The 25562-nt window shown below is 56.5% G+C and overlaps 2 protein-coding genes across 6 annotated transcripts in view; one reads left to right on the forward strand and one right to left on the reverse strand.

Moving 5' to 3' along the window:
• The first annotated feature begins 5439 nt into the window (after positions 1-5439).
• Positions 5440-14844, forward strand: ERFE (erythroferrone). The gene is made up of 8 exons (XM_012755702.2): positions 5440-5658; positions 7781-7903; positions 8602-8704; positions 9584-9831; positions 9902-10010; positions 10089-10191; positions 11253-11331; positions 12613-14844. The coding sequence occupies exons 1-8, from the start codon at positions 5464-5466 to the stop codon at positions 12709-12711; spliced, it is 1059 nt and encodes a 352-aa protein (XP_012611156.2). The 5' UTR covers positions 5440-5463; the 3' UTR covers positions 12712-14844.
• Positions 14845-15998: 1154 nt separating this feature from the next.
• Positions 15999-25562, reverse strand: part of ILKAP (ILK associated serine/threonine phosphatase) — a 28959-nt gene continuing 19395 nt past the window's right edge. For all 5 annotated transcript variants that reach the window (XM_076006103.1, XM_020288061.2, XM_076006106.1 and 2 more), the window contains 4 exons: positions 25266-25387; positions 18295-18414; positions 16508-16589; positions 15999-16274 (listed from right to left, as the gene is read on the reverse strand). In XM_076006103.1, the coding sequence (XP_075862218.1) occupies positions 16134-16274; positions 16508-16589; positions 18295-18414; positions 25266-25387 (465 nt within the window). In that variant the 3' untranslated portion in view covers positions 15999-16133. The remainder of the gene's footprint in view (positions 16275-16507; positions 16590-18294; positions 18415-25265; positions 25388-25562) is intronic.

The following is a 25562-nucleotide window of genomic DNA, read 5'->3' on the forward strand; positions in this document are numbered from 1 at the left end:
GACTCAAAATGTCAAAACAGGCTTATTTTGATCACAAACGGGCGGCCGAAAGGGTGGCATGCGAGAGTCAGGCTGCCCTCTGCTCCCGAACGCCTGGGAGGTGGGGGGCAAGGACCCTGGCGGGGCGGGGCGGGGGCAGGACACCTGCCACTCTCAGGCTCTGGGGCACCAAGCCTCACCTGGCTGACCACAGAGCTGCCCTGTTCAGGGGCCCTGGAGAAAGTGGCAGTTGGGTAACTGAGAACAATTAAGGTAAAGGGCCGTCGCCAAGCGTGGGCAGGAGCAGGGGGTCCCCACAGCAGCGGGAGTGGGGACCCGTCGCACCCCTCTGTCTCCGGCATGGGAAGGGCCAGAGGCAGGCTCCGGGCTCCAGAGCCCCGCACAGAGGGCTGGCAAGAGCCAGTGCCTTGGGTGTGGGATGCTGCCTCTGCCACCTGGGACCCCGCTGGGAGGAAGGGCCAGAACGGGACCCCCCTCACTCTCCTTCCTGCCCCCCGCCTCCCGCTAGCGCCCCTGCTGGCCAAGCCCACCAGAATCCAGGAGGCAGCGACAGGCCCAAGTGGGGCAGACGGCAGGCAGGGAAGGCGGCCAAGCACAGGACACAGGTGGAAGGCTCCGGTGCACAAATCAAACACTCGGGGCTTCCCACGGGGAAGGGCAGTAACATGCTCACCCACCAAGGAACGTCTCAGGGCAGCCGAGGTGTCCTCTTCCATCGTCAAAGTCCCCAGGATGGCAAGCACCCCTTAGCAGGTTTGGGGCTAACGTGGGCTTCTGGAAAGGGAACGGCTAGCCCAGGAACAAGTGCAAATGCCCCCACACTCTCAGGCCCACGGGCCGTGGGGGATGAGACCCACCCCCAGCCCGGCGTGCTCACGTGCGCTGAGCGGGTGCGTGTTGCCCCTCCCACGGAGGATGCGGGGGACGCCGAGGCCCCGCGGAGACCCCAGCCTGCAGGGAGCACTCGGTGCCCTCGGGAGCCAGGCCCAGCCCTCTTTGCTTCCCAGGGCCGCCGGGGGCCAACGGATGCTTCAGCCACTTCCGCTGGGCTTGCGTGTTCCAGCATCTTCCAGAAGGGACACTTTATTATTATCATGCATCTTCCCTGTTCCAGGCAGGGACGGTGACTGCTGGAATCAGGCTGCCGTCATCCTCACATAGCTCCGACTAAAGGGACCGGGTCACCTGGCAGTTCCCTGCAGTCAGGTCAGACCACTACTGCAGTTGGTGGTCAACCAGTTGACCGAGCTGGGAAGACGTGCACTGACCTGGAATCTGCCAGTGACTATGGGGAGGGAGGGCGCAGCCCCATTCGAGGGACGGCTGTCTGCTCCGGCCCTGCGTCCTTCATCCTTGATCCCCACCGCCCAGGGCAGTGCCGGCCGCTCAGCCTCCAGCGTGGCTTCTGCCGGAGTGTGTGCCCCGGCTCCCCCGGCCTCCCGGGACCAAGTTCACAGCGAGGTAGCCAAGCATGAAGCTGGTGAATTGAAGAATATCGTAGACTGTGATGAGAGTCTTCACAGGGGAAGTAGTTCCTGTTTGGAACGGACACCTCCAGGAGCCACCGTGACTTCCTCAAAGCTAACAGACTGCCCAGGGTTTGCAGGTTCAGGGGCTGGGCCTATTTTGATCACAGTCACATTTAAGAATGTGATTCTGGACAGGCAAGGTGGCTCCTGCCTATTATCCCAGCACTCGGGGAGGCCGAGGCAAGTGGATCCCACAAGGTCAGGAGTTCGAAACCAACCTGAGCAAGAGCGAGACCCCATCTCTACTAAAAATAGAAAGAAATTAATTGGCCAATTAAAAAAAATATATAGAAAAAATTAGCCAGGCATGGTGGCGCATGCCTGCAGTCGCAGCTACTCGGGAGGCTGAGGCAGGAGGATCGCTTGAGCCCGGGAGTTTGAGGTTGCTGTGAGCTAGGCTGAAGCCACGGCACTCACTCTAGCCTGGGCAACAGAGTGAGACTCTGTCTCAAAAAACCAACATGTGATTCTTAGCAAAACAGTGAACAATACCAGTATCCACCTTCTTGCTTTAAATTGAGAGGAGAGTGAAAGACAATTTCTTTTTAATTAACATATTGGAACCACAGAGACAATCAGCAGAAAATCCCCCGAGAGACCCTCTGGATAGGAGTGAGAAAGAGCCCCGCTCCCCCCCGTTAGGTCTGAGACCCCTCCCACCCTGCCCAGGAACTGAGACACGTCCTCTGAGCTGAACTGAATCTGTGGGTTCCTCAGAGCTCTGACCTCCGGTTGTGCGGGCCAGACCCGGACATGGTTGTGTTTGCTGGCTCCACAATGACCTTGGGCCAATCCCCAAGATCCGGGCCTCAGTTTGCTCATCTGTACAGTGGGGGTAATCACATGATTTGAGAATGGGATGACTCTGTGGGCCTAGAAGGCTCTGGTAAACAGCAAAGGCCGTCTGCAAGTCTGTCTGGAGGCCACACAGCAAGCCGGCCTCAGGCTCCCACTGTTTTCGGGGCGAAAGGAGCTTTTATTCCCATGACTTCATCGGCAAAGGCCCTTCCTTTGGAGGAAGAGAGAGGAGAGGGAACAGCTTGACTGCGTCAGGCTGCTGGGAAGCCGGCAGAGGCCGTGACAGGAGGCCCCAAGAATGAGGATTAGATTTCAGCCAGGCCCGAAGGCGCATGGGGGAGGCGCCCCGCGGGCTGTGGCCACTGTGGCCACTCGTGCGTGCGTCCACCCTGGGGTCCACCCCTCGCCCCGGAGGCCAGTCTACTGGCAGGGAGGGGCGCCCCTTGATCTACAGGATTCTTTGCTGGCTCCACCCTCCTCTGTGTGGCAGCTGTTTTGAAATGTCCCCCAGAAACACACGGGGCCCCACCTGAAGGCCGCAGCCCTAAGAGCTCTCGGACCCCTGGCCAGGCCATGTCCTCACCCGGGATCGTGTTACAGGAGGCCGCGCCGGCACCAGAACCAATCTGATTTGGGCCCTCCGGCAGGGCCCATGACATCACCAGGACAGTTCACTGTTTGGGAAAATAACTTTTTCACATGGCAACGGCTCCCGTGCCCAGCGCCGGCCTCGCGGGCTGGGCCCCCACTGCGGAGTGGAATGATGTCACAAGAACATCTTAAGGATCATGTCCCCCAAATCGGGGCACCTCATCCCCCACGGCCCTGGAACGCCGTCCGCCTTGAGCCACGGCTGCAGGCTGGGCGTCCCGCACCTGTGGGCCACATATTCCCTGTAGGGAACAGACAGGGCTGTGTCCTCTTCAGTAACCTTCAAACTCATCCCGTAGCTCACGTTCCACACCTGCGGCAATGGGCGAGCCCTGACGGGCCAGCGGGCCAGGGGGCCTGCCTCCAGCCCCACACCCCATCTGTCTGTGTGCTGTGTGTCCCTGTGTGAGGGCCGGCCAGGCCAGGCAGGTGGACCACTGCACGAATGGCCAGAAAAGGCAGGTGACACAGCGAGCTGGAGTCTGAGATCAACGCTGGCCGGGCAAGGGCACCCCTGCACGGGTCTGGTACTTCCCTTCCGTTCTTGGTGCCCCGCCCTGTTACGCAGGACGGGTCAGGCCTCCTCCCTGCAGGCCGCTCTGCTCACAAGAGGCGAGAAGAATCCTCAGTGGGGGTGGGGTGGGGGGGAGACCCTGGAAGGTGCATTTCCAGCGGGGCCTTCTCCAGCCCTCCCACAAAACGCTGGCGCAGGTGCAGGTGCCTCAGGGGCTGGGGCGAGAGAGCCAGTAGACAGCCACTCCGGATGTAACACACAAAGCAGCCCCGGGCAGGTGAGGAGGCGGCTTTCCTCTGGGAGGGGCCCAGGTGCCGCCTTCTCTGCTCCAGGCGGGCTCCCCTCTGCGCCCCACACCACGGGCAGGACAGGGGTCCGTTCTCCCAGCCTGGCCCTCGGTAGCCCCCAGCAGCCCCGGGTCGCAGATTCGCTCCGCTCCCTGCGCCCCCTGGGTGCCGGCAGGTGCGCGGAGGCGAAGGAACAGGGCGCGCCTGCGGGGGGGGGGGGGGGGGGGGGGGAGAAGGCGCCTGAAAGCGGCGGTTCCCGCCCCGGAAAGGGGCTCCGAGGAGGGGCCCTGAAGTCTCCCTGCTCTGCCGGTGTCTCAGGGGCCCAGACCGGGTCCCGGCAGAGGACACGAGGGACAGAGGGAGGAAAAGGGATGCCCAGAGCCGGGGGAGGTAGGCGCCCTGGCTCCCCGCGGAGGAACGGCGGTGGGGTTACTAAGACAGAGGCCTTGGACTGTCTGTTCCACCAAGAAGCGATGCATGCCTCAGGTGAGGATGCGGCAGTTACCCTGATTTCATTACTGCACGTGGTGCGCCTGTGTCAAACGTCACACGTACCCTGTAAGTATATACAACTATTATGCACCCACAATAATGACAATTTTTTTAAAAAAAGCAGTCGAGAGGTCCGAGGGTCCAGGGCCGGGAACAGGGGCGCCCCGCTCCCCGCGAAGCAGAAACGCTGGACAGCGCCCAGCGAGGGACCTCAGAAGCCGGACTCGATGGAGACGGCCCAGCGGGGCGCCCCTCCTTCCTCGTGCACCCCTCCCGCCCCGCGCTGCTCTGTCTGGCACCCCTCCCGTCCCTCCCTGCGAACCCCCTCCTTGCCCTCCTCCCACCCCCGCCCCGCTCTGTCCCGCACCCCCTCCCTTCCCGCCACTCTCCGCCCTCCCCCACATCCCCATCCCCACCCCACCCCTGCGCTGCTCTGTCCCGAACCCCCTCCCTCCACCCCGCTAACCCCCTCCCCACCCCCGCCCCCCGCTCCGCGCTGCTCTGTCCCGAACCCCCTCCCTCCACCCCGCTAACCCCCTCCCCACCCCCGCCCCCCGCCCCGCGCTGCTCTGTCCCGCACCCCCTCCCTCCACCCCGCTAACCCCCTCCCCACCCCCGGCCCCGCCCCGCGCTGCTCTGTCCCGCACCCCCTCCCTCCACCCGGCTAACCCCCTCCCCACCCCCGGCCCCGCCCCGCGCTGCTCTGTCCCGCACCCCCTCCCTCCACCCCCGCTAACCCCCTCCCCACCCCCGGCCCCGCCCCGCGCTGCTCTGTCCCGCACCCCCTCCCTCCACCCCCGCTAACCCCCTCCCCACCCCCGCCCCCCGCCCCGTGCTGCTCTGTCCCGCACCCCCTCCCTCCACCCCCACTAACCCCCTCCCCACCCCCGCCCCCCCGCCCCGCGCTGCTCTGTCCCGCACCCCCTCCCTCCACCCCGCTAACCCCCTCCCCACCCCCGCCCCGCGCTGCTCTGCCCCGCACCCCCTCCCTCCTCGCGCACCCCGCATGCCACTCCCCGCCCTCCCCATCCCAGTCCCCCCCCCCCCCGCCGCTGTCCCGCACCCCCGCTGCAGCGCGCGCGGGAGCCGGGAGGGGGCGCGGCGGGGGCCGGCCGGCGGGGGATTCGAGCGCGTTATAAGGCGCGCACCGGGGACTCGCTCCGGAGACACCGCGCCCGGACCCGCCGCCCGCATGGCCTCGGCCCGCCGCCCCGCCGGAGCCCGCCTGCTGCTCGTCTACGCGGGCCTGCTGGCCGCCGCCGCGGGCCTCGGCTCCTCGGAGCCCGCCGCGCCCCAGGGGAGCCGCGCCGGGGAGGAGCCGCCGCCCGGGAACGAGCTGCCCGCGGGCCCCGGGGAGAGCCGCGCGGGGCCGGCCGCCCGCCCGCAGGTGAGACCCGGCCGCTCCGGGACCGGCCGCGCCTCCCCGGCGTGGGGTGCGGGCCCCGCCCGCGCTCGGTCGGTGCGAGCGCGGCCCGGGCGGGGACGGACCGGCTGACCTGTTCCCTGCGTTCGTCGCAGCCGTCGCTGCAAAGTGTAGCCTTGACCTTGGCTTTTGCGTAGTTCTTTGGCTTAAAGCAAAATTCTACTAGGCCAGCAAAAAAAGGTTGGGAAATAAGTAAAGTTTAAATAAGCTGATTTCATGAAATTGGGACGAACGTGTCTGTAAAAGTGTAAGCAAATTACTGCCCCCCCCCAGCCTTTTTGGTCCGGTGCCCGGGGCTGGGGGAATGGCGTGGCTTTTGTGCGGGATCCGTGCCTGTTCCTTCCTTCCCACCCTCCGCAGGCGGCCGTCCGCGTGGGGAGGGTGTGGCCACCGGCCGGGAGGGTGAGAGTTTGCTGGCGCTTCAAAGAGGCCCTCCGTGTGGCCAGGCCCTTGGCGAGGGAGGCCACGCTGCCCCTGGAGGGTCATTTGGGTTTCCGAGGGGAGAGCGTCGCCGGGCCTTAGGCCAGGGGCAGCCTAGAATGCATCCAGGAAAGCAGGGTGAGATGGCAGCCAGCGGGTCCCCCAGGGGCCTCTGTCCCATCCTCACCCCAGCAGCTGCTTCCCACGGCCTGAACCTCGCCCCGCCCCCGCCCTGCCAGGTAGTCAGCCAAGCCACCCAGGTGGGCAAGGCAGCCAGATGTCAGTGCACAGTCACCAGGAGGCAGAGAGAGGGGGCTCAGGTGGCCTTGGACCTTCTTTGGGGGGCAAGGGGGCACCAGAGGCCCCCCAGGCTCCAAAGCACCTTTCTGAGGAGCCCTCGTGGCTGGAGACCCAGGCTGGCCAGGGCACCTGCCCAGCACCCACGCACACTGCAGCAGACCCGTCCCACATGGCTCCACCTGCCTCAGCTCGTCCCCAAACCAGCCTGGGGTCTGAGTCCCTCCACAGGCCACGGCTCCAGCCGGGAGGGCCAGGCTAGCCCGCCCTGTGTGCAGAGCCCTCGAGCTGCATGTTGGCACCCAGGGCACCGCGAGGCCGGGAGTGAGATCCCGGGTCCCGACCAGCAGCGGGAGGCCACAGTGGCCCCGCGAGGTGTGGGGAGGCGCTGGGCAAGGGGGCCCTGGCACTCCGGGCCTTTCTCTGTCCAGCCGAGGCTCTTCCCGCACCGAGGCCCCCATCTTCCCCCTGCAACGCCCTGGCCTGTGCATTGGCTGGTCAGCTCCCCAAGCTGGCCGTGGGTCCCCGCAGGGCAGCGACTTGGTGGCCGGGCCAGCCTCTGCTCAAAGCATGGCCAGCTCTAAATCCCAGGTCCCACCGTCAGCCGCTGGGGTTGGCGCCCATGACCGCCTCTAAGCCCTATCGGGCCGGTTTCCGTCCCGGCTGACAGCCTTGCCTGCAGCCCAGACTGCCCGCTGCCCACTGCCCAAAGGGCCAAAGGCCTCTCCCTGGAAGTTTCCTCCCAGAACTTTGCTCCGTGTCAGGACCGGTCGGAACGCAGCACGTGCAGGACCATCCTTGCTTGGGTCAGGGCCTGGGAAGCCCAAAGGCCTTGAGCCCTGACGTCTCGCCGGGCAGGACTGCAACCGGAGGCAGCCCTGAGGGCTGGAGTTGCCTCCTTAGAACTCCTGACCCTGGGGCATAGACAGGAGCGTTGATGGTAGCTGGAGTCCCCCATAATCACAGTTGCCTCTTCCTGAGCACCTATGGGTGCTCCAGTGGTAGGATCTTCCCGGGGACTCTGGAGGGCGGTGTGATCATTCGGCTCACCTTGAGGAAGGAAGCTGGGCTGGGCGGCGCCAGGGCCCGCACCTGCTGCAGAGCTCCGCACCCCGTCTTCCTGCGCCTGCGGCGTGGGCCCCCTTCCCAACGAGGGCAAAGTCCAAGCCGTGGTGTGGCCTGTTTCCTAGGAGTCCTCCTTCCTGGGCCATGGAGAGGGGGTGGGAGCTGTGCTGCCTTTGAGGGCACCGCTGGTGACAAGGGCTGGGCCCCAGGGTGCTGAAGCAGTCCCGCACATGATCACCCCCTGCAAAGCGTCCTTCCCTTTGGCGGGTGCTGGGTGAGACACGGCGGGCCGGCTGTGTTGCAGGAGCCCGTCTCTGAGCAAGTGCATAGTGTCAACCCACAGGACTCCTGGATGCTTTTCATCAGACAGAATGACAAGGGTGTCGATGGCAAGAGAAGGAGCAGGGCCAAGGCCAAGAAGCTGAAGGTGAGCAGGGATCCCACCGCACGTACCCCATGTGAGTGGGGGTCTCCCCGTCCTGGCCCCTTGCACGCACATGCCGACCACTCGCTGCAGCACAGCGCCTTGCACCCCGGCCGGGGGCAGGGAACCCGGGGCCCAGGAGCCCCAGGTTAGGGGCCCAGTCTCAACCGTTAACCCCGTGCCCCTAGGCAGCCGGATGGCTCCCTCCCTCCTCCTCCCTCTGCGTCCAGCAGTGAGAGGGCCTTGCCCAGCAACTGCGGCACACACTGGAGGGCCTGCAGGCGACCGCGGTGACAGACCTGCCTGGCTCCCAGTGGGTGTGGGCACTGGGGCCCGGCAGCTGCCAGTCTCCCACTCTCGCTCAGCTTTGGGCTGGCCCTGGTCCTGGTGGCCAACTCCTGCTGTGAGCCCCAAAGAGGTCCCACACTGGGGATCAGACTGGCAGGGGCCACCACCCCTGCCTGCCCCACACCCCCAAGCACGACCCCGTCCTTGTGCTCATGCACTCACTTGGACCAAAGCTTCCACTGAGTTCGAAGCCCCGAGGCGGACCTCAACCTGGAGGTCAGGGCCTCCAGGCCAGCTGGGCGCTCTCCTGCCTGCCTCTGCCTGCCTGAGTGACTGACAGCAGCTTGCAGGGGGGTGCCCACGGTCCCCTGCCTGCCCCCTCGAGGGTCCTCACTGCCCAGATTCCCTTCCAGTTTGGCCTGCCAGGGCCCCCAGGGCCTCCCGGCCCTCAGGGTCCGCCGGGCCCTGTCGTCCTACCGGAGGCTCTGCTGAAGGAGTTCCAGCTGCTGCTGAAAGGTAGGCGTGCGCAGCGACCAGCACAGCGGGGCCAGGGAGGGTGTCCCCAGTGGCCGAGACGGGGCGGGCATGAGGAGGCGTCTCTCTGTGCTGGGCTCAGCCCCTGGCCCGGCCCGGCCCGTGTCTGCCAAGGGTCAGGGGTGGAGGCAGGAGGATCACAGCGAGGAGGGGAAGGTGGGCTTAGCCCCATGCCCCACCCGGGACTCAGGTGGGCCCAGCAAAAGCCGGGCGACCAGACTGGCTGCTGGCACAGGGCCCACGGGAGGGCGGGGAGGACAGTGTGCCAGGGCAGCACAGGGCGGCCCTGCTTGGCCTCCACAGTCACCACCCGGCCAGGCTGGGGCAGCCTGAGCTGGAGGCTGCAGAGGGAGTTTGCAGAGCTGGGTCAAGCTGTTGTGCCAGGGGGTGTCTGCACTGTTCTCTTATTATTCGTTCTTTTATTGTAAAGAACTACCGAGAGCTGTTTTCCCCTTTGAATTCAATGTTCTGTTTACCTCTGTTTACCAAGGAGGTTCTTCAACACCTTCAGTGTTGAAGAACCTCCTTGTTATATTAATAATATTTCCAGCATAGCCACAATAGTTATTTATTGACACCCAGCTTCTTCCAAAAAATGTGGGTAGGGTAGAGGTGAGGCTGGAGGACAAAGACTCTGGGTGCTGGGTGTGCATCTGTCCAGAGCTTCCCAGTAGCAAAAGCGTGAAGGGAAACAGGATCAGCAAGCAAAGTGTCCTGAGGCCCTGCAGGCCCAGGGGGCGTCGCCCTTGGCCCCCTACTCTGGCGGGCAGCTTCTGCCCATTTAGGACCGAACCGCGCGGGCGCAGGTGGGGTGGCCCCGGTCCCGAGCGCGCGCGCAGCCACAGGCTCGCTCTGTGCCAGGAGCGGTGCGGCAGCGAGAGCGCGCGGAGCCCGAGCCCTGCGCAGGCGGCCCCGACGGGCCGGCCGCCCCGAGCCTCGCGGGCCCCGCCAACGCCGGGGAGGACGAGGACGAGGACGAGGGCGGCGTGCTGGCGCTGCTGGCCCCGGGCCCGCGGGTGCCGCGCGTGGAGGCCGCCTTCCACTGCCGCCTGCGCCGGGACGCGTCGGTGGAGCGGCGCGCGCTGCACGAGCTGGGCTTCTACTACCTGGTGAGCGCGGGCGCGCGGGCGGGGCGGGCGGGCGGCCGGGACCCGCGGTGACCGTCCCTGCGCCCCGCAGCCCGACGCCGAGGGCGCCTTCCGCCGCGGCCCGGGCCTGAACCTGACCAGCGGCCAGTACACGGCGCCCGCGTCCGGCTTCTACGCGCTCGCCGCCACGCTGCACGTGGGTGAGGCCCGGGGCCAGGGGGGTCCGCCCGCACCGTCGCGTCCCGCCCCGCGCGTGACCACGCCCGCCCTGCCCGCAGCGCTCGCGGAGCAGCCGAGGCGGGGGCCGCCGCGCCCCCGGGACCGCCTGCGGGACCGCCTGCGCCTGCTCGTCTGCATCCAGTCCCGGTGCCGGCGCAACGTGTGAGTAGCCAGGGCGACCCACACCCCGCCCGCCCGGCCCCTGCCTCCCCAACGCCGCCTCTCCTCTCGGCCCAGGTGTCCCCTGCCCACTCCCGCCCCCACTGCCCCCATCAGGCCGTCCCTTCACAGCAGGGACTGTTAGACACGTCTGTCCACAGCCTGGGCAAGGCAGTGAGACCCATCCCTACAAAAACTAGAAAAGTTAGCCGGGCGGTGGTGGGCGCCTGTCATCCCAGCTACTCAGCAGCCCAGAAGTTCAAGGTTGCAGTGAGCTGTGATAGCACCACTGCACTCTAGCCTGGGCGACATTGAGAACTGACCCTGTCTCTAAACAAAATACAAACAAAAGTCAGCCCAGTGCCAGTCCCTGTCCAGGCTCCCCAGGCTCCCTCCCAGGACCTAGAAGGCCTGGCTCTTCCCAGCCTCCTGCCTCTCTCCTCTGGCCACGTGGGACTCACGACTGGGGCCTGGGCACCAGTGGCACCTCCCGAGAGGCCTTTCCTGACCGCGGGCTGGAGGCCCCCTCCTCTGTCACCCCCCACCCCTCACCTGGGAACTTTGTTCCCCATGATCTCCTCGCTGGTTGTCGCTGGTGTCCCTGTCCACACTGCACCATCTGGTCCATGACAGCAGTGACTGTCAGCTCTGTCTCCCTGGCATAGAGCAGGTGCTCTGCATAGCTGGAGAGGGCTCGAATGGACGGATAAAGTCCAAAACTTCTTAGTCTGGTTTGACAACCTGGAGGCATTGGTCTGAGTAGGCTTTGAGTGTCACCTGCTGCCACGCCCTTGCCTGCAGCTGCAACAGCCACTGTCCCGTTTCTAATCAGAGCCAGGACTTTGCTGCCTCTTGCCTTGCTTCTCCTGGTAGTCGAAGCGTGCCTCCGTCCCTGCGTCTTTCTTCCTCTCGGGGACGCAATACAGACACTGCCTCAACGGGAAGACCCTGGCAAGACCAGGCACCTTGCCAGGCGCGGTGTTGGTGGCTGGGATGGTTGAGTGTGCTGTGGTGAAGTTGGGATCCTGGGGAGCAGGCTGACCCTCTTTCTGTCCCGGCGACAGCTCCCTGGAGGCTGTCATGGGCCTGGAGGGCAATGGCGATCTCTTCACCATCTCCGTGAATGGCATCCTGTACCTGCAGGTGTGTGGGTGGGCTTGGGCAGGGAGGGGCACCACCTGGGCACAGCCACGGGGTGGCTGGGTGAGGAAGGGTGTTGGCCAGGTGCTCAGGATCACTGGGTGCAGCGCCCTTAGATCTAGGCCCAAGACAGGTTCTGGGACAGGCCGAAGCATGCACCCGGGTCTGGGCAGAGCCAGGCTTCTAGGCTCCTTCCTCCAGACCCCGGCTCTTCCGTTTAGGATGCCGTCCTCCGGACAGCCGCTCCGCTCTGCAGTCTGGTTTCAGACTTTCTGAGCATCTCATACTGAGGCTGGGTACTCCTGGCCACAACAGGCCTCTGTTGGGACCTGTGGCTGGAAGGGAGGGAGGGGCTGAGGTCTGCCCCGGGATGATGTCATGTCATGGCCCCGGCCCACTCTGACTGTGGGAAGCCAGAGATGTAGTTACCTCCTGCATAAAACCTTAAGTGACCTACTCTTGCTGGCACTGTGGGGATTTGGGCAAGTGGCTAGAGAAATTGATACGAAGGTGGGATTCACTTTAAAAAGAAAAAATTGAAGTGCATGTGTGTGGAATAGCTGCTCCTGTTTAATTGTCACCATGCTCTGGGGAAGGGAGTGTTACTCCCCAATTTGTTCAAGCCCACGCGCAGAGCTGGGGCTGGGGGCCAGGCTGCCGGGCTCGAGTCAGCTCTGTGGGCTGCTGGAAGGCACTGCGGTCCGACGTGGGCGCTGCGCAGCCTGCATGGGGAACTCAAACAGTCTGTGCTCCACCCAGATCTTGTTAAGATGCAGACCCTGATGCAGGTCTGGGCGGACCCCCAGATTCCACGTTTCTGGGAGTTCCCGGGGGATGCGATGCTGCTGGCACATGGACCACATTTGGAGCAGCCAGGCCAGAGCACTGGTCTCACAGGTGGCCCTGCCAGGTGACTGCAAGGCCAGGGCCACCCACCTATGTTGGAGCCCTTTTAGACTCAGAGAAGCCCTGCAGCGGAGACACCTGTTGGACTCTTGAAGCCCACTCTGGCCGAGCAGGGGCTCGCCCCCACACGCAGACTAGACTGCAGGGAGCCGGGAGCAGCAGTCGGAGAGGTGCTGGGTTGAGTGCAAGGCCTACCAATCCCTTGCTCTGCAACCTTGGGCAGGCCATATCCTTCGCTGGGCCTAGGCCCTTCTCCTGTGCAGGGCAGAGTGGGTGGGAGGGAGCGTGGCCAGCTGGCCCCTCGGGCACCTCCGTGGGCAGTCAGGGCCCTGCTGGTGCAGGGACCAGCCCGACACCTGATAGGCGCCTTCCCCGCAGATGGGGCAGTACACCTCCGTCTTCTTGGACAACGCCAGCAGCTCCTCTCTCACAGTGCGCAGCGGCTCCCACTTCAGTGCTGTCCTCCTGGGTGTGTGAGTGGCCACCGCAGGCCCTTTCTCGCCACGCAAACGGAGCAGGGTCTGCACAATGTCTAGACAGTGGCAGAGTGGCAGTGGCCATGTGCAAGAGGAAGCCCACCTGGAACTCTGCCCAGACTGGCCCCTGCAGCTTGGCCCAGAAACAGCCATTACAGGCAGGCGTGCGGAGGTGACATGTGAGCTGGTGGTCCCAGAACCAGGGGTGATTGGTGATTTCGAGCTACCATTTTTTTAAAGGGGAAATGCCCTGTCAGGCTGTCATCCTGGAAATGGTTGCATGCCTGGGAGCACTTGCTTGTCCCGGCTGCAGACCTGGGCTGTCGGGCAGCTTGCCCGGGCGGACTCAGCTTCTTTCCTGCGGCCATGCCCGACCTCTTCCACCTTTCCTTGGGTTCTCATGGGTGGCGGGCAGGGAGAACCGGTGGGTGGGGCCCTGTGTGGAGGAGGCGCAGGGCTGAGGGCCGCCAGTGGGAAGCGAGCTGTCCTCACTGCTCGGAGGAAACCCAGGCCAGCTGGGCAACAGCCTTGCTCACCGCTTGCCGTGTCTCCATCTGGGCTCCCTGGTTCTGCCTGCAGCGGCCACAGAACCCAAGATCCCTGCTGTGGGCCTGGGCACAGCAGCCTCAGGGACCAGAGGGACACTGGACAGCAGATCCTGGGGGTGGGCGGAGAGTGAGTCTGAGCCCCGCTTCCACAAGCTGTCTCCACCTCTAAGGTGTGGGACGTTAGCACACAGGTCCCTTTCCAGATGGGAGCATTGCTCTTCCCTCTGCAAATCCCTCCACAGCCAAGGCCCTTCACCCTCCCCAGAGACCAGCCTGGTCCCTTTTCCCATTCCCACAGCTAGGAACCCACCTACCAGATGAAAGATCTAGAATCTTTGCAGATTAGAGATAGCCAGTCCCGCTGACCCATCACCTGAACCGCTGACAACTCCTGCTGCCTGAGTGGCCTGGCCTGGCCGGGTCCAGCCAGCGCTGGGATGCTCCTTCAAAGCATCTTGCTCACTTGGGTGGCAGTGTGGCTCTGAGCGAGCTTAGACAAGATGCCACTTAGACAGGCCTTGGGGAAGCCTGGTCCCAGGCCTGCCATGCTCCCGTGGCAGTGATGGGCACAGGGGAGGGCGGGCAGTTCCTGTGAGGAGACGCAGGGCTATCAGCCTGCAGCTTGCTTAAACGTGGCACCCAACATTTTTCCAAGTATAGGACTGTCCCAGAGTAGCCAGTGGAGAGGACAAGGCCCTTAGCCACCACCTCCAGGGCCCGCTACTGCCTGCTGTGAAGAGTTGGCCACACCCCTACACACAACAGACCACAAGGGACCTAGAGCCATAGGACCTCCAGGGGTGGGGGAGTCAAGCTGGTCTGGAACAGGGGCTCAGGCTTGGGAGCGGAGGCAGCAGCCAGTCACCCTAACCTTCTAGCTGGCCTCCAGGTGAGGTGACCACAGCCAGGTCTAAATGACCTGCAGGAGCCTAGCTTCCCTCCCCCGGGTGCCGCAGCACACACAGGCGGACCATTGTGTGCCCTTGGGCAGGCCTGGCCCGATTCTCAGTAGGACTTGTACCCACCCTACCAGGAAGTGCTGGGCTGGCCTGGGCTGCATCCCCAAGAGCTCTGATAAGGGGTGGTGTGGCCACACCCTTCTCTGGATTTCACTTTGTATCCAGAGGGCACAGATATGTCAGAGAATTTATCTTTTACCCTTGAAAAAGCCACATAACCACGTCTTTCATTTTCTCCACATGAGTGTGTTATACAGCAATCTATCTAAGTATTTATTATATAATATCAGATGGGATGTATTTATACAGCTGACTTTATGGGGCGGTTCAAGTACCTAAGAACCTGTTAACAAGACTACAGAGTTATAAAAACAAAGAGCAAACCCCAAGAGATGCAGTCTTAGTCCCTTAGCCCAGGTTCACCGAGGACAGTGACGGGTGAGCTCAGGAAGGCCAGGTGGAGAGGTGGCCGCCTGCCTCTAGGTGGGGGGACGCCCCTGAAGGTGTGGGACAGGGCCTGCCAGGGAAGCCACAGTGCCAGGCCTTTCCCCGGTTGAGGGCAGTGGCCCTTACAGACGGATGCCTAGTTTGCTTTAAGATACTTACCAAATAAATTATATTTCCTGACTCGGAGGTGCTGAGGTTTTCTTCCATGATACCATACTGGTATGGTACATACTTCCATGATACCATACCCAGTCCTTGAACAGATTGGAAACCTGGTTCATGCCACTCCCTAGGCCGGGGGGCAGCACCACCACCTCTTCAGGTTTAAGTTATGACTTCCACACCACAGACCCTCAGAAGGAACCTCGGGTTAACGTGAACGTTCACAGCTGAGGTCCCTAGGGCTCGGATGCCAAGCTCCACTGACTGACTGGTGATAAGGCCGTCAGTGCTGGGTGGGAGCCAGGGAACATTACCAAACAGATCTGTAAGGGCAAGTTTTCAGAATCTTACATCATCCAGAGCCAAACATTTACACAGAAGTATCTAAGAACTGCTTTACTAAAAAATAATTATAGTAGTAAGGATGACATTATATATAAACAAGTGCTTGAAAAGTATTTTATAACTGTTATTAATAACTCTGTTATTCTGAGTAGGCCGATCATGCATTCTTTTTATCCTTCTAGCGTCTTTCACAGAAGGGTCCCCTTCAAACCGCAGTCCAGCACGGAGCCCACTGCTCACACATCCCTAACACAGGAAGGGGAATTTCAGAGGCTGCGCCGAGTGTCAGGTTGGCTGCTCAAACCAGTAAGGTGCCACCTTTGGCACCCAGGGGATCCAGATTTGAGACCTATTACACCCAACACTCCATAGAGTCTGTCCACGAGACGGCATCTGTCACTAATAGAATCAGAATAACGAATTCTGTTCTGTAGGGTCTGACAGGGCGGGCGCATGGCCACCTGAGTGACCTCGTGCATCAGTCTATTTCCTGGCTGAGCCTGGGCTTGTGTTGGGTACTGTTTTACAACACTTTTTGTGTGGAAAATGGAAAAGAGCCAGAGGGTTCCAAAAGCCCTGGTGCTGGTCCCGGCCTTGTCCCTAACCAGTCATCACCTTGATCTCCTCACTGCAAAATGCCACTTCCCCAACCACGGTCGTCATGGGGGTGAAAGAGCACGTTACTGGCAGCCTGCAGGTCACTGGGAGCCAGTCAAGCTGCCTGTAACGGTTTTGACAAAGACAGACTCAGAGCACATTCTAAAGCACACAAATAACCTCTGAAGGGTCAAGAGGTGCTCACAGCGTAATAAGAGAATTCAAATGACTAGGAAAAAAAAAAGAAAGAAACCTTTATTTACAACCATGGGAGTCCCACAGGAGTACACAGAACACACAGAATGTGCACACACAAAAAATGAACCTTCGAGTCAGCACCACGCGTGCTGCCGCACACGCCGCCCTCAGTGCCCTATCCGCACCACCATCACGGTGACGTTGTCGGCCGAGCCCCGCTGCACCGCCTTATTGGCCAGCCTGTTGCAGGCTGCTTCGTAGCGGGCGTCAACAGCGGGCTTCCCTTCGCGGGTCTGGATCTTCTCATCCTACCAGACAAGAAAGGGGCGCACGTGAACGGGGTGATCCTGCACCTGTACTCTGCCGAAGGAAGAACTGCTCTGGCCCCCATCAGGACTGGCAGGACAAAACGACCAGTGAGTCCCCTGGGAGAGCACAAGGACTGCCTCCACGGCAGGGGGACATGGGATCTCACCACTTCGACTTCTCTAAAAATTAAGGTGCATTTGGAACAACCAGCACACCTTGTGAGATTTCTCACCTCAAGGCAGGACAAGATGAAGTTCACGGCTTCTTCTGGGGTGAAGACCTTGAAGAGCCCATCACAGGCCAGCAAAATGAACCTGCAACACCACAAAGAAACATATATAGGTTTTAGCAGAAATCTTTTTACAATAAAATGGCCTGGAGAGGGAGGTAAAATAAACATCAGGTGTCATGGTAAATGCACACCAAATCTTTGCCACCACATGCCTTGTGCCATTTCCGAAAGATAGAAAGCTGGTGATCATCTGGCCTCAGAAAAACATCCCTGAGCACGCTGCACGCCGAGGGCTGCGTGCAAGCCCAAGACCCAAGGAGGGGATGGCTGTCTACTTTCTTCTGTTTGAAAGCAGCACACTCTCCCTTTCAGAATCAACCGCCTCCTCTAGAATGGCCACGGACGTCTTTCTGAACACCAGTGGATTCAACACGACAGTTCTAGTTTCCTGGCACTGCGGGTTGTGGGTAGGGGATGTTTCCCTGCAGCTTTAAGGTAGAACCACCTTTCTTTACTCACCATAATACCCCCCATCGTTGTTTTCTTCTTTTGACTGGGCGTACATTTGACTAGTATTTACTGAGCACACGGTCTGTGCTAAGGACACAGTGGGGACAAGTCCAAGCAGGCTCCTGTCCTTTCTAGTGTTGTGAGAGTTCGACTCTGAGTAACTCATCCCACAGATCTGTGACTACAACCTGGGAAGGGAAGCCATGAAAGCAAAGCAGAGAGCACTCGGCAGACAGGGGCCTAGCCTAGTCTGGGAGACCAGACTTGACCGAGGGCAGCATTTGGAAAACCAGAGGAGGGGGCTGCTGGAAACATGCCCAGAGACCCTCGGGCGGGCAAGAACATGGCGCACTGAGGGTAGGTGTAGAGGACAGGGGAGCACGGGTCGAGAAGAGGCCAAGCAGGCAAGTACAAAGCAAGGTGTGTGCTCTTCATCCACAGCACTGGGGCAGGACTCCAAGCCGCACGGCGGAAGGACTAATCCCGGCTGCAGAGTCCCTGGCCAATCTCTCACCTCCCTCATCGACTTGGTCCTGTGCATCCTGCCTTCCTCTAGTCTTCTTCTTGCTACTCCCTTATTTCAGCCCTCCCCACCACGCCAGGGCTGCCACTTCAGATCCTAGTGTGCCTCCCTGGCACAACTTTTAAGTTACCTGCTGAGGGCTTCCCTGCCTCAAGGCATGGCGCCGTATCTTTAGGTACACAGAACAGAGACAGACAACTACATGGGCAGTCTCCTTCTCATCCTATCCTGGCTCTACTTGGAAACCTCCCATGATTTCCCACCAATTATGAACAAAAATTCAAACTTCTCAGCATGGAATTGAGGGCCCTTTATAATCTGTCCTCAAAATACCCTACCACCATTTTTCCATCACTCCCTCTGTCCTCCAAGCACCTGCCTGCCCATGCAGCATCACACTATCGCACGTTAATGCCTTAGTGTGTGCTCCCTCTGCCAGGAAAGCCTCTCCTCTCTCCACCAGGGATACCCCACTGCCCTCCCTGCCAAAGCCTCCCAGAACACTCCACCCCTCCTGTGACAAACTGCATAGCAACTGCCCATTCCCACGTGTGCTCTTCCACCCCTGGGGAGCCCACTACTGCAGAAACCACATTCTGTTTACCTCTGCTACCCCAGGGCTTAGCACAATTCTAAGACATTGCTGGCCACCCGCTTCCTCCTCCCAGCAAAGATTCGACACAAATCGGAACAAGTCAAGAAAAGAATAAAGCCATGTGTATGCACACCTGTGCCTTTGGTAAGGTCCTCTTACCTGTCATTGGGGGTCAGCTGGCAACGTCTGATGTCTGGCACAGAAGTGACACCACAGCGCTTGTACTGCCCGTCCCCAATGGAGCGGGACACCTCCAGCACGCCCAAGACACGCCCATCCCTAAAATGAGGGGAAAAACATTTCCAGGCTCCTTCTGACAGATCATGGCTCCACGGTACTTAGAATCTCATCTTAAACGCAGAAAACAGGAGAGTGAAAGATGCAGACTGTGGAATCAACATTATCCAGTACTGACATTTCTTTATCTCAAATAATATGCAGAGATGTCTAGCCATTAACATTCCTGCTGCCCTGGGGTCTCTGCCCAGCACGACAGCCACTGCCCAGCCTAACCTTTCAGTGGACTCAGAGGTTCTCATCACATGCCCAGGTCCACACGCTAGAGTCAGACTTGACTGGACTGGGGAGAAGGGGCTGGCACGGTGTTCTATTTTAAAATTCCTCAGGTGTTTTGGGAATGCAGCCAGGGTTAAGAGTAGTAACTGGGATGTTTTGCATTTCAGTCTAATTTGATTTAGAAAATACCTGAAAGTGACTATACCTACATTCTGGAACACATTTTGTTTACATTGGCTACAGGTATGATTTAACATTAATATAAACAGTAGTACCCTGCATAGCATTCTATTTTGACCCATCCTATTTTTAGTTCAGGGGACACAGAGATGAGGAGGTGACCTATAAATGGGAAGAGACACCTAATGCAAAGTTCTATTGCCAAGGAGAAACTGTGTAGGGAGCCTATAGCCCCAAATTCTGGACGGTTCTGGTCCAGGCTCTAGTGCTTACTCACTGTGTGCCCTTAGGCAGCTGCAAGCTCCCTGCCCCTCAGGCGCACACTTAATCCACACTTAACGGGGTGTGTGAGGGCACCTGGTATACAGCAAAGCCACGCATGGAGGTTCAGCATCATGACAGGGCACCCAAATCAAGGAACAAGAAGCTCTAGAGCTTCTGTGCAGACCGATGCTCTGCCTGAGCTGCTGTCCCAAGGGCAGAATTGTCAGCCTGGCCCTGCCCTTCCCTCAGCCACCCAGTCATGCTCTCAGTGGCTCACGGTTCCATAACAAAGACATGTTTTTTTTCTTCCTCACTAACTTCTGCTGGCATCTATAAAAGGCTGAGCAATCTTCTGGGATACAAACTGTTAAAACAGGCTGGGCGCGGTGGCTCACACCTGTAATCTTAGCACTCTGGGAGGCCGAGGCGGGTGGATTGCTCGAGGTCAGGAGTTCGAAACCAGCCTGAGCAAGGGCGAGACCCCGTCTCTACTATAATTAGAAAGAAATTAATTGGCCAACTAATATATACAGAAAAAGTCAGCCGGGCATGGTGGCGCATGCCTGTAGTCCCAGCTACTCGGGAGACTGAGGCAGGAGGATCGCTTGAGCCCAGGAGTTGGAGGTTGCTGTGAGCTAGGCTGATGCCACAGCACTCACCCTAGCCTGGGCAACAAAGCGAGACTCTGTCTCAAAAAAAAAAAAAAAAAAAATTGTTAAAACAAATAGCAAGAGGAACCACAAAGTGCACAGGCCCGAAGCCAAGATGGGCGTGGGGGCCACTCAGCCTAAGAGCACCAGTTTAGGAAGCAACTCGAGGTTTAAGTACTAATGAGAAGCCAACAAAGTGCCTCTTCTGTGACCACGCAACTGAGTACCTGGTGTGCCCAATGCCCAATCCCAATCATAGACCTGTCGTGTTTCAACAAAATTAAGAGCACAATGACAACCTGTACAACAGCAGGTCCCATCAGACTGAGTCACTACCAGCAACTTCTGGTACAGCACAACTCAGTACAGAAAATGCGGAACAACTCCTCTATGTGATAAGAAAAATGTGAGCAGCACAAGAGCTGCCATCTCTTGTTCTTTACTGAGCAAATTTCCACACACAGTGAAACTCTCACACTCAACTACTGGAGTAATAGGTGGAAGCACCAATGGACAGAATTGTGTATCCAGGAAAAGCCACTTATATTTCAGAAAACATTTTGGTAAAATTATGGCAAGCCAGCCTGGCACTCTGCCTAGACACCAAGCGATGTCCTACACAGGATGTGTGTGTGCAAATACCGGTCAGCTCAAGAAAGGCTCATCAGAGTCCAACTCTGAGATCGTGCGTGGCATGAGGGTAAAGCCACACCACTTAGGCTTGGTGAGTGGCTGGTACAGATCAGACGGACCACTCCCAACTAGGCTGGTCCACTCAGCTCCGGGGCCCCAAAGGCTTCATACTGCCCAGTCTGCTGTACCTGTTTTACCAGAACTCTTAACACATACTCTGTACGTAACCATCTGTTAAGACTGTCTGCACCACTCTGGACATAGCATCAAGAACAGCAGGTTCTCCCCTAAAAAACTGCTAAAAAGTTCCCTCTCCTTCCTCTACCCCTCAAAGTCCCCCCTCCCCCATAATTAGTAATATAAAACATAGGATGGAGTAGCTTTTTTTAGTCTCAACCTACCACGCCAAATCTGCCTGTCCCTGGTAGCAGCCCTCACTGGGACCGGCCTCCCACCCTTAGGCATTTCCAACTTTCACTTTATGCTACTTTACTTCTCTTCTGTCTTGCATGTGCCAATGCGAGAACAGTTTTCCTATTAATGGGCAAGCTGTTCAATAGTCCTCAGATCTTAGCTGTGTTTGCTGCTATTTTCTGTTCCAGTTCTTTCTTCACAATCAGACTGACACTGAGATTTCCTACTATGTGTGAGTTTAAGCTAATCTGGCTGCTAAGAGATGCTGTGCTGGAGACTTCTGCTCCTTAGCACATCAAAGCAGGGACACAGTGGCATGGATGAAGAGGCTATCCACACCTGATGTCTGCAAAGCTAAGGGTGGAAGGTGGAAGCTCCGTCTCCTGACCATCCAAAGAATGGCAGACGCCCAAATCCAGTGTATTAACATGATGAGTGTTGCAGATATAACTGAAGGTACAATTCCAGAACTGTTCCTTTTACTTCTGAGAGATCTGCACTTGACCAAGTTTTAAGGATGTATTTAAATCTAAATGGTATCTGTAAACTTCCCCTCATCTGTTCAGATGCCTTCCTTGTAAAATGAAAACAAAATTGTCTTTACCTACTCTGAGAAATTAACTACTGTTGAGCTTCAGTGTAAGAAAGAAAAAATAATACACATACAGATTAACTGGGGGTATAGCTCAGTGGTAGAGCATTTGAAGATTAACGTATTTCTGTAAGAAACATTGGAAAGAAATAGGGTGAAGGGGGCAGAGATGTCATGACATCTCTAAACATGTCTTTTTACTCAATTCTGATTTTCAAGCATGTAATGGGAGGTTCTTCATTTTTTAATTGTGGTAAAACATACATAAAATTTACAATCTTAACCATTTCTAAGTGCATTAAAATGCATTCACAGCTATGCAGCGGGAGCATCACCATCATCGAGCTCCAGAACTTTTCCACGTTCCCAACTTACTCCGTCTCCATTAAACACTAATCTCCCTCCCCTGCTCTCGTCCCTGGCACCCACCATTCACTCTACTTTTGTCTCTCTGAACTTGACTCCTCTAGGGACCTCATATGAGTGGAATCATATAGTTTTTTTCTTTTTGTTTTGACTTATTTTACTTACTACAGTCCTCAAGGTTCATCCATGTTATAGCATATGTCAGAATTTCCCTCCTTTTTGAGGCTAAATCATATTCCATTTTATCGATATACCACACTTTGCTTATCCATTCATCGCTCAATAAACGCTTTGGTTGCTTCCCCTTCTAGCTACTGTGACTAATGCTGCTGTGAACATGGGAGTACAAATACCTATTCAAGTCCTTGGTTACAATCCTTTTGGATATATGTATCCAGAAGTGGAACTGCTGGATCAAATGGTAATTCTATGTCTAATGTTTGAGGAACCTCCAGACTGGTTTCCATAGTGGCCACACAGTTTTACATTCCTCACCAGCAAAGCACAGGGGCCCTAATTTCTCTAGGTAATTTACAAAGGGAAAAAAAAACCCTAAAATTTAAAACAAACTGAAACTAATAATTGTAATAATCAAAATGGCAACATAGCCACAGTGAAAATAATTATTTCACTTTTGCACACAGTATACTCTGAGAGTACATCTTTAGTGAGGTATATTCAAAGGACAAGAGAACAGCAAGCAGCAGTTAAATTTCATTTATAATGATAATTTTGACACTGTGATTTCAAAACTATTTTGACAAATAAATATACTAACATTATTGGGAACCAAGATTTTCAGTGTAAGAGAAAAGAGCTACAAATATTAAGTCAAAGAAGTTAAGAGAAAAACCCTGTATGTAATGTTAAATTTGAATAAGAAATGGCAACTGAAGCTCATGATTTAAAATGTGTTGTGTGTTTCCTAGCTCTGTCCTTAAACAGACTTAGAATTTATGACACCCCAATGGAAATGGCCAACCCAAGGACATGGATTTTGGGTCTTAAAGATTAACAGAGATGTGTGAGAACGGCACAGGAATCAGCCTGAAGGAGCCCCCACTGGCCGCATCTGGGATAAAGTGAGCAGCAGAAAACACAACTCCGTGGCTACAATTAACACGCTGAGTAAACACATCCACAGTGACTCACAGGGCAAGGCAGGCAGGGGAGAAACAGAGGAGTGTTAAGAACAAACGGCAATTTCTACAACTGCAAGTGACTATCTTACTTTGCAAATGGTAAAGGAAATATTTAAATATTTACCTGGCTTTTTTAGAAGAAACTACGTTCATCCCCTATTGATGATGAAAGGCCTTTCTTTACAGAATGCCTGCTAATACATGTGGAAGGAATCACAGAATATGAAAATCATCTTTGCCATCCTTAATGAAATAATGAGGATTTAATAAATAACTAAAGGCTACTAAGACCATCAGGTGAAGAAAGGCTGACAGGAACCAGAAAATTCACAAGGAACCACAGTGTCCCTCCCTATATTACCTGCTCACTACACCAGGAAATATGAAGCCATCTGGCTGTTACCCCCAGGGATTCAGCACCACTAGTGGTGACACTATGTGCCTACTGAAGTGAGGGACTATCAAGTATACAGCAAACCCCATAAAACATTTTGGCTAAAAACATTTAATCTGAAATTAAAGGGGGCTTTATACCTAACTTCCAGATTGTAGCAAGTATACAGAATGATACCATGAAGAAATAGGCAAATTCAGAGCGTTGATGCCTCCATACAACTGCTGGCCTAAACTAAAATGTGGTTACAAGCCTAGTAAAAAATGCAATCCAAGGTAAACATGAATGCTACCGACTGCATCCTGGTTTGAAACAAAGATGCTTTAGGGATAACTGGCGAAATATGAATACAGACAGGGTGCTAACCTAACATAACCTAAGGAAGTATTATTGTTTAAGGTGTGAAAATGGTCATTGACTATGTCAAGAACATCCTTATCTCCAGGAAACACACACTTAACGAATTTAGGGTGTTACATCTGCAGCTAGCTTTCAAGCAGTTCAGCCTGACACACAGATGAGCGCGCGCGCGCACGCGCGCACACACACACACACACACACAAAGCAAACATGACAAAATGTTTATTGCTGAATCTAAATGGTAGATACTGTAATGTCTGTTTCAGTATTTTAAAGTTCTTTTTGTATGTTTGAAAATTTTAATAATAAAAGCTGGGTAGAGACCCTGGCCTCAGACAGGAGAGCAGGTCACAACAGCGCTCTGCTACTCAGGGACAGAGAGCCACTGCCTGTCTCCTAGCCTCCATCCCCTCTTCTCTGAAATGAAGGGCTCACCCAAGCCCACGCTATCAAATGGTATCTCTAAGGCATCTAAACACTCCTCTGAATTAAGTGGGGACTGGGAAACAGGAAGTAACAGCAACACAACTGGCCCTAATTTCAGCCACACGACTGTCAATATCAAAATCTTTTCAAGGAGTGTAAGAAAGGACAGAAGAGGTGAGGCTGACACTCATATTAGGGTCACATCCTCAGGCATTACCTTCCACAGTGTTCAGCAGGACAGTAGTCATGGTGGCAAAATGGAGCAAACAGCATTGCCTAAGGTCTGAAACCAGACCTACAATCCCAACACTGCTCAAGTAAATTGCACTGGTCACAAATTAAATCATCTCTTACTAATCCAGGAGCTTTTGAACAGGCTCTAAGGGCTCTGACTCCTCTCCAGAGATCTCCTACACCACTGGCTAGACTCAGCCTGGAGCAATAGCAGACTTTCCCAAATAAATAGAAGAGAAACTACACTTAGAACAAGTAACTGCAGTCTTACACTGATAGACTACTTCTCTCATCTCCAACAGAAAGTAAAATTTTAATGGCCAAATTGTACAATCAACCAGAAAATATTTCTAGTCAAATTGATAATGCAATGTCCTTTTACTCTAGGACATTCTCCTACAGTAAAAACTTAAGTACCCCTTTAGCTGCTGTGGAGAGATGGCAGATTATAAACTACAGCAGATGTGATTTTTGAAGATTTGGAGAGAGAAGTGAAATGGAATTGCTAAAGACAGAGCCTGTTCTCTGTGCCAGAGAAGTTGTTCCCAGTAAGTCCAAGGACAGCACACACTACAAATATGTCCCATCTTAACTACTTTAGATTTTACTCTGGAGAGTTCACCTAAAATTGTAACTTACTCAGTGTGACAAATGACAATATTTAAGAAACTCCCTAGGCACAGAGAAAACACTGGAAATTGCAAATGTGAATTTCAGGCAGGTTTTGTATTTTTTCAAATTTAGAGAGGCACTGTTTCTTATGCACATACCTCACCCACCCGGACATACATGAAGTCCTACAACAGTCATCCACCTACGTCACCAGTGTCGACCTCAGACGGACTCTCATCACGCTGAAGACTACGTTAACATGGAAGTTCTACTCCTTGATGGTCTCAGGGCCACTTTTACAGCCAACAGCCCTCCTTTTCTAGAACTTCTATCAGACCCTTGGTTACCTGACATTTCCTCCAGCCTTCTGTATTCTCATTCGTTCTTCATACTGGGTTGGATTATGCTCTTTGCTGAGGCTTAAGGCTGCATGTTTTTGACTCTCCTCATTATAACGACATAAGATTGCCTGGGAAGACGAAGATTACAACAGTCATGAAATTCAATGAGCCCAGTGTCTAAAGTTACCAGTTGAAGAGAAAGGTTAACAATGGAGTTTCCCATTCCGCCTCTTGCTATGAACACACGTTTAGAGAATCAAGTATCAAAGAATTGTTAAAAACACACCAGTCAGGGAGAGACAA

This window comes from Microcebus murinus, chromosome 8, assembly GCF_040939455.1.
Source record: "Microcebus murinus isolate Inina chromosome 8, M.murinus_Inina_mat1.0, whole genome shotgun sequence".
NCBI classification, from domain to species: domain Eukaryota; kingdom Metazoa; phylum Chordata; class Mammalia; order Primates; family Cheirogaleidae; genus Microcebus; species Microcebus murinus.

Excerpts from the sequence above, each read along its gene's own strand:
- ERFE (XM_012755702.2), top strand. The coding sequence starts at position 5,464 with ATGGCCTCGGCCCGCCGCCCCGCCGGAGCCCGCCTGCTGCTCGTCTAC. Across the intron at positions 7,904-8,601 it reads CCAAGGCCAAGAAGCTGAAG|TTTGGCCTGCCAGGGCCCCC; the intron begins GTGAGCAGGGAT and ends ATTCCCTTCCAG. Across the intron at positions 10,011-10,088 it reads CGCCGCCACGCTGCACGTGG|CGCTCGCGGAGCAGCCGAGG; the intron begins GTGAGGCCCGGG and ends CCCTGCCCGCAG.